Raw genomic sequence first — 13,196 nt, 5'->3', positions numbered from 1 at the left:
AGTCCCTTTTTAAGGAAGTCGGATGGAAACTAGTTTTGACCTGGCTGGTCTTTGTTTCCGACGCACCTATTTATTGCCGTCAGGTGTACGGAGGTTTTGTTAATTGAATTATTATTTACTTAAAATTTTAAGGCAACAGATTTCCTCAATTTTTTAAAGTTAAGTCAACTTATCACTTTTTACAGTGTGGACACTGAAATTTGTTAATGAGTTAGAGTAAATATTGAAAATCAATAAAGACAGTGTATGATATATGGGAACTTACAGTAAAATAGCTTGTAGATGATGAGCAGAAGGCACAATATTCTATTAGTGAAATTTATCTTTATTTTATTTTATTCTAAAAATGTCTTAAAGGTCTGTTCTGTTCTGCAAGGGGGGAAAGAACAATTCTAAATAAAATTAAACTAACCATATAAATGTGCCTTGTTTATTGTTTTTAAAAAAACAACAATAAAAACTACAATCAATAATAATGTACAGTATGGAAAGTGAATAGTTATGTTGACATTAGTTAATTATTACATTAAACAGTGAAAATAAAAAAAATATCCCTATTTTTGAAACAAAACCAGTTGAGAATGACTGATCTAGGCAATACAATGCAAGACCAACGAGTTGTACTACAGTAACACTTAAGCTACTTAAAACTATTAACTAAAATGGAAACAGGATTAACTAATCAGTAAGTATAGCAAAATTAGGACAGGAATAGTTCCATATTAGCTAATCAGTAATTACTGAATGAAATTAAACTTATTTACAATCTAGTAAATAACTATGATACATTTTTAAATATTGGTAACACTTTACAATAAGGTGTCATTTGTTAACATTAGTTAATGTATTAACTAACGTGAACAAACAATGATCAATACATTTATTACACTATTTATTCATCTTTGTTAACGTTAGTTAATAAAAATAGAGTTGTTCATTGTTAGTTCATGTTAGCTCACAGTGCATTAACTAATGTTAACAAACACAACTTGTGATTTTAATAATGCATTAGTAAATGCTGAAATTAACATTAACTGAGATTAAGAAATGCTGTAGAAGTATTGTTCATTCTTAGTTCATGTTAACTAATGTTGTTAACTAATGTTAACTAATGAACCTTATTGTAAAGTGTTACCTAAATATTACCAATTATACAACAAGAGTGCAATATTCTAGGGATATCAGAGCTCCAACCATTTCACCGTTTGTATCACTCCGCTTGCAGTATTTCTCACAGCGAGTGGCATGGCAGATGCCCAAATTCATTATAATTTTATAAATAATACTGTCACAGAATGTAGTTTTAACACTTTTAGGCAAGAATTTACTTGTATAGACTTCAAATATGCGGTTTGTTAATAAAGATAACGTCTATTTGAAAATTTGCTTAAATGTTTTCGGAGATGTGAGCTCCAGGGCATCAGCGGCCGTTCAGTGCTCATAAACCCACCGAGAGCAACCTTACCTCAGCCAGTTCTTCTAGAATTTGCTGCTGGCTCTGATGTCTCTATAGTGATTAAACATGAGATATAATTTGTTTTGGGTAAATCTAATGGGCAGTCTTTGGTCTCATTAATTAATTAATTGATCCATAGCAAATAGTTTTGGCAGAGGGCAAAATCTAATCACGTTATATTTTGTGTAATTTCAATGCTGTATATCAAAGTGCTGCCTTTGTACTTTTGACTAAATTGAATTGACATTTTCGAATTAGTAATGGAGGCTTGGGCTCTGTGGTGGAAGGAAGTACTTCTGTGCAAAAGATTGTCTTTAAACACAACCCAAGAAGAAATGGCTGTATATCAGCGCACTGTTTACCTACAGCACTTGTGAGAAATTCCTCATTTAATCACTAACATTAACTTATCTGATATGTAACCAAAATTTTAAACATGGTCATAGAATGCACCACTAATTACCCTGTTATCTAGTTACTCTGCAGTAACTTCTAGTGAACTGGGCCATATACTGTAAAATTTTTCACTTTAAAATAATGCTCCAGATCATTAGTAATTCCTGCAGAGCAACGACGTAACACTGGAGTAATTAAAGGTGCATTTTATGACCACGTTCACAGCAAAACAGAAAACTGTACACATCTAAGACTTGTTAATTTTGTGTTTACTTTAATCTCATTTAGACATTGCTGATTACCTAATTAAGCACTATCTCAGTTCTCGCTATAATTAGTTAATCCTGTTTCCATATTAGTTAATAGGACAGTAGTAGCTGAAGTGTTACCATTATTCTAAAGCATTATCATTAAACTGAAGAAGATCTCAGTCTCATCCATAATAGTACACCACTCTGAGGTTCATCTCAAAAAGGAGCACTGAAACCTCTTCTCTGACCTGTCAGGGAACGAATGGATCTGTCGCATGCATGCGTCACTATTGCTCAACTCAGGAGCTGCCTGTTCTGTTCCGTTAGTGTGTGAAAAAGTCACCATAGTCGGCGAAGGTGCAATACAGCACACGTCTCCCAGGGAGAGACAGACCTCGGCCAGAGTTCACACCTCAGTTTTTTCTTAGGTCAGAAGGTAAAGCGCAACACAAGTGCAAATGCAATCTAAGCCACTGTACACTGCATATGACGGATGACCTTGCACGTCTTTGACAATGAAAATGAAGAACCGGGACAGACGTGTGTGTCTGTGTGTTCAATGCTCCCTCGGTGCGTATGTACATATTTGAAGAAAGAAGCAGTCAAAGGAGCAGCAGCAGCGGGTCTGTCTTCTGGGTACACTTGAACCTCACCCTTCCCTCGAATCTAATCTTGGGTACAGATGCTCATGGAAAGACAATAGCTCTGTAGGGTCCTCTGGAGGCCTGTCAGCATTTGGTTAATCCCATACACAGTGAACAAAGTAAACTCCAAGCCTGGAGATTTAAAGTTTAAATCCCAGCAAAATCTATCCAGAGTTGTCTCTCAAAACGGACACTGAGCTTTTCTGAGCACCAGTTAAACCATGCCAGATGGGCTTTTCGTGGAGAGATATGATAAAAAAAATGATATTTCAGTGTTAAAATTGCCCTCAGCACTTAAAATGCTTAAAAGTGTCTCTTTTGAAGTGATGCATTTCTGTTTGTTTGTATAATAGTAGAATTTTAGTAATAGTGCAGAAAAACTGTCTATATTTAAACTAAGGAAAAACAGAGTGAAAATAATAAAATGAGTCAAATTACTGTATATTACGTTTTTAATAATATGTAAATGAAAAATGGCTTCTGATTGATCGATACATTGCTCCAGCAATGCTAAAATGAACAATATAGTAACGATTTTGATGCGGAAAACCTCTTCACCATGTCACTTTGCAGCTCACACAGCTGATCATTATAAAAAATAAAATACATAATTTGTCCTATAATAAGTTTAAGTATTATTTAGCAATCTTTTCGTGGCCATTCTACATTGTACACACTTGTGTTGGGCCTAATAGCATCTTTTAACTGTGATTACATTAGTGATTTATTAGTCTCCCTGAGTGGGGGTGTGTTTCCCGAAACCAATGTTATCCAATATATGATCGAAAGTTCTGTCGTTATCAGCATATTACAGTTTAACGATTTTATTTCCAAAAACCATAGATTCAATGAACATGCATCAACAGCCTCAAAAATTTGTGTGATTGGAAATGCAGCTCTTGGTCTGTGGTTAGAAATATGTTTTTTTGTTAGTTCAACATGTGGGCCTAAATAGATCATGCTCATGAACAAAATAAGCAAACATGTTGCACTATCCATATTTTTAATTTTAAATATGTAAAAACTCATCTTTTATTAGTCTGTCAAGAGAATGAAGAGTGTGCATGTGAACAAGTGGTTTAATACCGCGGGAAGCTCAGGAGTATGACGTGTGTGTTGGGGTGTGTCTTACACTACATTACCCATAAGGCTTTGGGATAGGTTACGTCAGTGTATGTGACTGGGAACTAGGGTTTACGGATAAGATATAGTTTTGTACGTGAGACTGAGTTAAAGAGTTGAACTGTTGTTCTCAATAAAATCTCAAGAGTATGCAGACATCTTGTGAGTGCCTATGTGACAACGTGAGAGAGAACTTGCAACTGGATAAATCATCTGGAAATAAAGCAAAACAATGGAGAACAAACAGCAAAGGATTCCTCAGATGCCAAGTTGATTATTTACAACAATAATCTGACATGAATTCAATCCTGAACCGATTAATTTTTCAAAGTTATTACTCCACTGCCTGCTTGATGTCATTAACAACTGTTGTTGATTATTGAAGCAACGTGGCTCGAACAACAACTGTGAAGAGTTACCGCAGTTTAAACAAACAGTCATGAGCTAGTTAATTTCTCCAATAAAGCAGTGTTATTAATGTTAGTTAAGCAGCGAGTTACATCTTATGTATGGGAAACACACCTCTGGTCAGACTGGTTTTAGAGGGTCAGCTAAAAAACTAAACCAGTTAAACTCTAGTTTGGCCAGGCTGGGAGACCATCGTAAAGATCTAAGCTGGCTGGTTTAAATGGGGTTTATTAGGACTATTGCTCATTGCTGGTTTTCTTTAGTTTTGTTCTGTCCCTGCTTCTCAGAGGACCAAGATGAAATCCATCTGAATGAAGAAAGCAGCATGTAATTACACCCAGTTTCTGAGCAAATAGTCCCGTCTCTCCTCCCAAAGCAAACATTTTCCTCAATAATGGAAGCTAGTACAATGCAATAGCAATCATCTTTTTTCCACTAAAGAGCTTGTTTACAGGTCAAGGGAAGGGAGATTAGAGCAATTCGGACTGGATTGGCACCATGACGTACATTTCATTGCACACCACTTCCCTGTTTGTCTTGAATTTGAACTTGAAATTTGAAGGGGTGGAAAAGCCTTGAATCTTAATTATGTGGTGTTTATTTTTCATTTTGCAATGATTAGATTATGGATCCAACATCAGAAGTGTCAAAGCATTGTTGAACGGTTCATTTAACAATAGGTGTTGATTGAGTTTGCTGTAACCTTCATATGCTAAAAAGCACCAATCAACCTGGAGTTACTAGCAATGCAGCATCAACCCGGTCTCACGAAAAATCAACAACTTTACAAGGTGATCACATATGAATTCATACGAAAACTAATTATTTTAAGAAGAAAAAAAGGCAACACTTTAGTATAAGGACCAATTCTCACTTTTAACAAGTTGCTTATTAACATGCCTATTATTATCATATTGGCTGTTTATTGGTATTTATAAAGCACATATTCGGTAGCACTTTGTTTTAGGGTCTCTTAACTAGTTGCTTATTAGCATGCATATTACTAAAATATTAGCCATTTATTAGTAGTAATTAAGCACATATTAATGCCTTGTTCTACATGACCTTATTCTACATCCCCAATCCTACCCAATACCTAAACTTAACAACTACCTTACTAACTATTAATAAGCAGCAAATTAGGAATTTATTGAGGGAAAAGTTGTAGTTAATAGTGAATAAGTGTTCCCTATTCTAAAGTGTTACCACACATTCTGTGTGACCATATTCTACATCCTCGATCCTACCCAATACCTAAATTTAACAACTACATTACTAACTATTAATTAGCAGCAAATTAGGAATTTATTGAGGCAAAAGTCATAGTTAATGGTTTGTTAATAGCGATAATTGGACCTTAAAATAAAGTGTGACAGAAAAAAATAATTATGAAGTAGTAAAATTCGATTAATTAGCTACCAATTTGCCAAAATGTAAAACAGTTGGGAATTGCCGTGAGATTGTGTTGGCAGCATTTGGATTTTCACTGGTAGCTTCATGCTAGATATTTGCCAAAAGTCAGCAATGGTGTTTTCGATTTTGGTCACACTGAAAAATGTGTCACACAAAGATATATTTCCTGTCCCAAATCCCACCTCTCACTCTATGATTAATCATATCACTTCTGCAATATTACAGTGGGACTAACATCCCCCGTGGTGTCCTTAAAATACACCGCTGAGCCTCTCGCCAGCGCCCATCATAAACAATCACACACACAGCAACCTGATGATCATCTTGATGGATGCACTTTTTTTCCTGGAAAGTGTTTCCTGGCGGGGGGAGGGAAGCGATGCATGTTCACCTCTCTTTTTCTCTGCTCCCCACAGCTCGAGTGTGTGACAATGTGCTCCTGCGCTGTCAGAACGGTGGTGTGTGTCACCACCACCAGCGCTGCCAGTGTCCGGCTGGTTTTGGCGGCATACTGTGTGAGAAGGCCCAGTGCCAGGGTGACTCTTGCGAGGATCTGCAATCCAGCCAGCCGTCCCTCCGCCCCCCGCCCACGGCCCAGACTCTCCCGCTGGCTCTTCTATCTCTCATCTCCTCCCTGCTGGCCACCCGGGGCCTTACATCACTCTAAGGGGAACGCTTTTGCCCCAAAGACATTCTCCATGGGGGCTCCAATCATGACTTCCTGTTAGAGGACACACAACGACTGAAAATAAATGCTCCTTTGATGAGGGAAAAAAAATGAAACATCTTTTTAGGAAACCGTAAAGTTTTCTACTCAGTACTATGTCAATTAAAGTTTGCCAGAGATGATGGATAAACTGAAAAAAATTGAAACTGCAAGAGGAAATTTCCAAAAAAAAAAAACCCCAAAAAACAGCAACAACATAAAAAAATCTGACACTAATGACCGTCTTTGTCTTTGTTGAAAATGTTAGGAAGAAATCAAATCAATACACTGTTACACTGCTCTGAAGCCATCCTTCAGATAAAACTTCATCTCAAGCCTCAGAGCGCAGAAACACTGCAATACAATTTTTTTTTGGAGACAAATCATCAATGTGAAGATGAATCAAGATGTACTCGTAGACTGCCACCTGAATTTACGCACACACCAACACGACTGGTTGTCAAACTTCTCACACCTTACCTTTTCCTGACCCTCTTGCTTCTTCTTGTAACTCTGTGAAGTCATGTAAAAGTCCCATGATGTATGTCACACAAGAATTGATCCAGATTATCAGTCAGAGCTGGTGTAAGATCAAATATAGAGTAACATGAGAGACAAATGTTGACATTTTGTACTGGGATGTTTTCATGCAATGAGAATTGGAACAAGAAGAAAGACCCTGATCAGCAACGTGATTTATTGCATCGCTGCAACAACCTGTAGAATTTGGGTTGGTCATTTATTGCCCTGATGAAGTTGAATATTCCTGTTCAGTTGCTAATTGTTTTGCTTAAAACATACGTTTACATTTTCACCGACCGAACTGTATGAAAGGTTTCACCAAAGGGCTTTGGTGAGAAATCCTTTGTTGCTTGAAGCCAACTATGTTTGTGAATTAAAGATGAAAAAAGAACTTTATTGCCATTTCGTGAAAGCAAATCTTCAAAGATAAGAGGTGTATTCTGTTCATATGTTCTCAGAAGTTCAGGCATGTTTTCAAAGCTCTTAGAAACTGTACAAATTGCAGGTGTATTGAATTTAGCGGTTAGCACTTTCCCAAACATTACAATTGTTAAGAATGGTGCAAAAATGTTAGAAACGTTCATCTGTCAAAGTATGCACACTTTGAACTCAAAATTGAAAACTGAAATAGATGAAAGACATGTTCGGCTTAATTATGTCAGTGTTCTGAAAAAGGAATTTAAACATGATGGGCCTCATTGACAGATTCTGTTTAGACTTAGCATTATCCAGAATAAACCACATCAGGGTGATCAGAGAGTATGACTACTTGACAGTATCATTATCCTATTTATTAGATGGTAACTTACCAAATTTAAACACTGCAACTATGCTATTGTGTGTACTTGGTAAATAGCCTGATATACACTGCTGTTGAAAAATCTGGGATCAGAAAGATTTTCTTTTAATTAATACTTTTATTCATCAAGGATGGAATAAATTGATCAAAAGTGACAGTAAGACAATTATAATGTTACAAATGATTTCTATTTCAAAATGCTGTTCTTTTGAGCTTTCTATTCTTCAAATAATCCTGAAAAAATTTATCATGGTTTCAACTCTGATAATAATGAGAAATGTTTCTTAAACACCAAATCAAAATATTAGAATGATTTCTGAAGGATCATGTGACACTAAAAACTGAAGTAACAGCTGCTGGAAATTCAGCTTTGCCATCATCGGAATAATATTAAAACAGAAAATAAATATTTTAAATTGTAATGATATTTTGTAATATAACTATTTGAACTGTATTTTTTGATCAAATAAATACAGTGTTGGTGGGCACAAGTGACTTTCAAAAACATTTTTAAAAATCTTATTGACAAGCTTGTAGTATATAATATATACTGTATTTGGCTTATATTTTTAGTTCTATTTTAAGTTCTCTCTCTTTGTGGGTAAATGATTGGGTGAACTATATTTTTAATGTACCCAAATTATCAATTACTGGATGACATTCCTGTAGCTCAAACTGTAAAACATGGTGCTAGCAACACCAATGGTCATGGGTTCAATTGCATGAACTGGTGAAATGTAAAAACCTTCAATGCAAGTCGCTTTGGGTAAAAGTGTGTGCAAAATGAATAGGTGTTAATGTAAATGGCCCTATTACTCAGTAGCTGGTTTTCTACAGTCAAGGCATAATTTCTGAAAGCTCAAATTTCAACTGAAATCTATTCATAAATATAGTACTAACAGGGCCGGATCTGAGGACACGGCAATAAAAGTTTTCCAGCAGAGACTGAAATCAAATGTAAATCACAAAACGAATGAGTAAGAGAAGTGTGTTGACGAAATATGGATTGGAGAATGTCACTCACTGCGAGGCATAACACGCAGTCGTGATACGGCAATCATTTTCAAGTCCACGCTGGGCACTCGAATGGAAATGAAGTCATTCTGTGCCTGTGACACACGGTGAAAGCGGGTCTGAGGCTGGATAGATTACATTAGTGAGATTAGACCTCTTCATTTCAATCAAATGAAATCCTCTATCGCCCTTGATCTTAATAACTTTTCTCCCAAAAGACAAGTATAAGTGAAGATGTCTTTTTATTTTGAGAAATAACTGCCATGTCCATTTATTCCATTGTAAATTCCACTGATGATTAGGTCCAGGTTCACCATTTTTGTTCGACTCATTTCATTCAGCTTAATAGATGCGGTCAAATAATTAGAAACACTTTGCACTTCCAAGATGGAAATTTAAGATTGGCCAGATAAATGAGTATAAACATTGCACCCCCAAAAAAACAAACCGTACCACATCTCATTAGGTTTGAATGCAAATGCTGTCAGAATGCTAATGAGTCTGTAATGAGACTGAATACAAACTCCCCCCAGCAGACTACCACCTCTATTTCTGACGGACATCAGGGGTCAATGAGGCTACATGGCGTTCCTCATTCCTCATACTTTACAATAATAACTGGATGCTCTTTAGAAAACAGCTTCTTTTCAACCGAGACTATTGTTATACATTTTAGCAGCTATTTTTACACAATGCGTCCCTGATTGCGTATTTTGAAAGCTCTGCATACTAAAAAGGTGAAACAATTCTTTGACTTTCCCTCAAGCTGTGAATGAATCCTGAGGCTATTATTTGTCACCTGTTGGAAACAACATCGACATGAGTATGTACACACGAACTCCAGATGAATAATTTTACAGTGCTATTTCAAAAGTACACAAAAGCCCTCTGAGACGGTCGAATCTCTTTCAGTACGGTCTTTATAACATCACTGTGGGATTATCAATGGCTTACAAAACTAATGGCTCGTTCTCAAGGTCCCATTTTTCAAAGCGGCAGAACGGTATGAGGAGCTTCCCACTTGAGACTGTCCCTGACAATGTTACTAGGCCAAGATGTCCCACACCTGAGATGAGAAAGAACACGAGGTACGTTTCAGCAAGACTGTAAAACATCTTTTTATGCCTTCCTGCTTCTCCTCCAACTTTCTGGACCATTTTTAAACTTTTAAAGGTTATAGTGTATCAGGAATGTGTGCATAGCTCATGGACATGCACTTGATGGATGATTATTGAAGCACAATGTTTTTCAGGAGCACAGGAGACTCAGCAGAGTAGATACCATAACACTGCCATAAAACATTACGCTTTTTTGTTCTCTAGGATGTGGCCTGTTTACCAAGAATGATGCTTTTCTCAGAATAATGGCCACATCCATCTCTGAGGAACAGGACTGTAATGCCTTATTCAAAGCAGGGTGTGACAATTCGTGAAAGCAGCTGCTCATTTACACTTTTTAGAGTAAAAACATGCTCACAGTACATTAGAGATGCAGTTCGCCCTTTTACCTTATGAGATATACAGTGGGGTCCAAAGGCTGAGACCACTAGTAAAAATGCTTCTGTTTTCTGATTTATTATTTATAATAACAATAAACTAATCGTGCCAAATGATATTATTAATCTGTGCTACAATGAAAGTGTCACAAATTTGCTTGATTTGATTAATTGCCTCAAGAAGAAGAGGAAACATTTCTTATTCATGTTAGAACATTTATTTTCATCAATTTTTCAAACGTGTTTATTTATTTATGTTTAAATTGGATTTTGAATATCTGATGCCCTGATCAGATTTGAATCTCTCAAATGTATACTGCACATTTTCATTAGATGATTAAACACCATATACACTATCACGTAAAAATATACACTATTAATTTTTTAAACATTTTTGAAAGAAGTCTCACAAAGGCTGCATTTATTTGATCAAAAATACAGCAAAAACAGTAATATAGTGAAACAATTGAATATATTTAAGCTGAATTTTCAGAAGCCATTAATCCAGCCTTCCGTGTCACATGATCCTTAAGAAATCATTCTAATATGATGATTTAGTGCTCAAGAAATATTTATTATTATTATCAATGCTGAAAACAGTTGTGGTGATTAAAATTTTTGTGGAAACCGTGATAGATTTCTTCTTCAGGATTCTTAGATAAATAGAAAGTACAAATGCATTTACTGTCACTTTTGATCAATTTAATGCATACTTGCTGTAAAAGTGAATATAGGCCTATAGGATATATAGAATTGTCCTGACTGCACATCAGTTTTAGATTGTGATGATTTATGCAAAGATCAGTGCTGAATATCTTAATGGGAGCTAAATGCTATCATAACATGCCAAAGACAAGGAGGCTTCAGTGCTGGATATTAACCACAGGGAGCTTCGCTTCGGTTGTCTGGCCCAGTATGTGCCATGTCTTTCAATTCTCTTCAAGGACTAAAGGGTGGGACATATTTAGTCAATGCGTTCTTGGATCCTGCCAGTCAGCACACATGATTAATCCATAATTGGAGACCTGCAGTTAATTGTCCATAACAAATACTGTATATGGGGTATATAGGCATTATCTAGTGAGCAACAACTTCCTGTCTTGTTAAAAATTGATTCCGTAAATGGCCATGTGATTCTTTAAATAGCAGCCATAACAATGCACACTTTTTTTTTTTCTTTTTTTTTTTTTCTTTTTCAGTTTAATCTGGTTAGGTTTCATTTAATCAGGTTACTTCCCATCCTGGTAAATCAATAAAGTGTAAATCTAAAAGGATTAACGCTGAATGTTGTAGTTGTATGCGAGGTGAGGGAGATGTGACACCGTTATACATTTTCCATTTAGGAGACAGTTTTAGGGTTTTATAAGCACTCTACTCAGGGTCAAAGCCATTAGCGAGCATCTGAGATCTTTTTTCACGTCTATTGCACTGTATATTTCAGTTGTTGGAACCTTCTCTTCTGCAATAAGGGAAACATAATCAGATTGCAGCTGTTGTTGTGAGGGCAGCTACTGTGTTTTTCTGGCTCTCCTCAGTACTTAGTGAAGACCATACAGGTTCAGAAGGGAGAGTACAGGGATGCATTAATACAAAAATACTAAATTGGGATTAAAATGTTTATAACCAGGGGTTAAACTGAGTCAACATTAATACTTTGTCATTTTTTACTTTTTTTTAAATTCAGCAAGGATGCATTAAACTGAACAAATATGAAAATAATGACATTTATAATATTACAAAAGATTTCAGCCTCAAATAAATGCTGTTACTAAGTATCATGGTTTCTACAAAATATTAGACAGCACAACTGTTTTCAACATTGATGATAATAAAAAATGTTTCTTGAGCCCCAAATTAGCATTTTAAAATTATTTATAAAATTATACCATGTGATATTAAAGACTAGACTAATGACTGCTGAAAATTCAGCTTTGCCATCACAGGAATACTTGACGTTTTTAAATAAATAAAATAGGAATGCTATTTTAAATTGCTTCTTTTTTCTTTTTTTTTCAAAATATTTCTATTTGAATGTATTTTTGATCAAACAAGTGTAGTAAGATACAGCTTTCAAAAATAAATAAATAAATAAAATCTTACTGACCCCAAACTTTTTAACTGTAGCATGCCATGGGGCTGCATTATATATATATATATATATATATTTATATATGTGTCTTTTCTAAATATATATAGTAGGGGTGTCCCCGAATAGTCGACGATTCGAGGAGCCTGATTCGACTCCCAATCTCACAGTCGAATATTCGCGAAGAATCTTAAAAGAAATAAGCTTTAAATAAATATTAATGTGCGTGAATGAATCCAACTTCCCCTATAGATTAAAGTTTCCTTTCCTAATCCGTCACTGGCAGGGATTTAAATCTTTAACAAGACTCAAATTGACACAGACAGAGTGGAATACTTTTTTTTTTTCGATCAGGTAGGGTACAACAAGTGCTTTCAAAACGTTTCAGTCGGTTTATTTATATCGTGCAGTGGCGGTTTTAGGCATGGGCGAACCGGGCAGTCGCCCGGGGCGGCATTTTTTCAAGACACGTGGGGGGCGGCACAAGCACTTGGAAAAAAATAAAATAAAATCATCTGCGCCGCTAAGCGGTTTTCTATTATCTATCATATTATCTATCATATAACTGTGCGGGGAATTGGCAAATTGGCGTCCCCTGCTTGTTGAGAAGGTACCGAGCACAGAAGCTGTGTGAGAAGTGGAAAGGGGAGGGGGGCGCGGCCGCGGGGGACAGTTCACCTCTCCCAGTAGGACAAGTGGGCTAAAGTCGAACTTTTTTTATCCCTTTTTAAATTTCAAATCACATCAGAAAAGCGTTTATTTTTTAATAAAAATGAAGGAAATAATCAAAGAGTTGAACATAAAGTATCGGGTAGGGTTAGGGTAGGTGTAGAGAGGGCTTTTGTCCCAATAAGGTGGCATCCATTTAATAATTAGAAATAAAA

General features: G+C 36.0%; 1 protein-coding gene across 1 annotated transcript in view; it reads left to right on the top strand.

Annotated features, from left to right (window-relative positions):
• LOC131529479 (netrin-G1) overlaps nucleotides 1–7,661 on the top strand; it is an 82,894-nt gene extending 75,233 nt beyond the window's left edge. Inside the window, exon 7 of the mRNA XM_058759260.1 lies at nucleotides 6,107–7,661. Within this exon, the coding sequence (XP_058615243.1) occupies nucleotides 6,107–6,357 (251 nt within the window). The 3' untranslated portion in view covers nucleotides 6,358–7,661. The remainder of the gene's footprint in view (nucleotides 1–6,106) is intronic.
• The last annotated feature ends 5,535 nt before the right edge of the window (nucleotides 7,662–13,196 follow it).

Source organism: Onychostoma macrolepis, chromosome 02, assembly GCF_012432095.1.
Source record: "Onychostoma macrolepis isolate SWU-2019 chromosome 02, ASM1243209v1, whole genome shotgun sequence".
In the NCBI taxonomy this organism is placed as follows: Eukaryota; Metazoa; Chordata; class Actinopteri; order Cypriniformes; family Cyprinidae; genus Onychostoma; species Onychostoma macrolepis.
The sequence above is the reverse complement of the archived record's forward strand: the minus strand, read 5'-3'. Positions and strand labels throughout refer to the sequence as shown.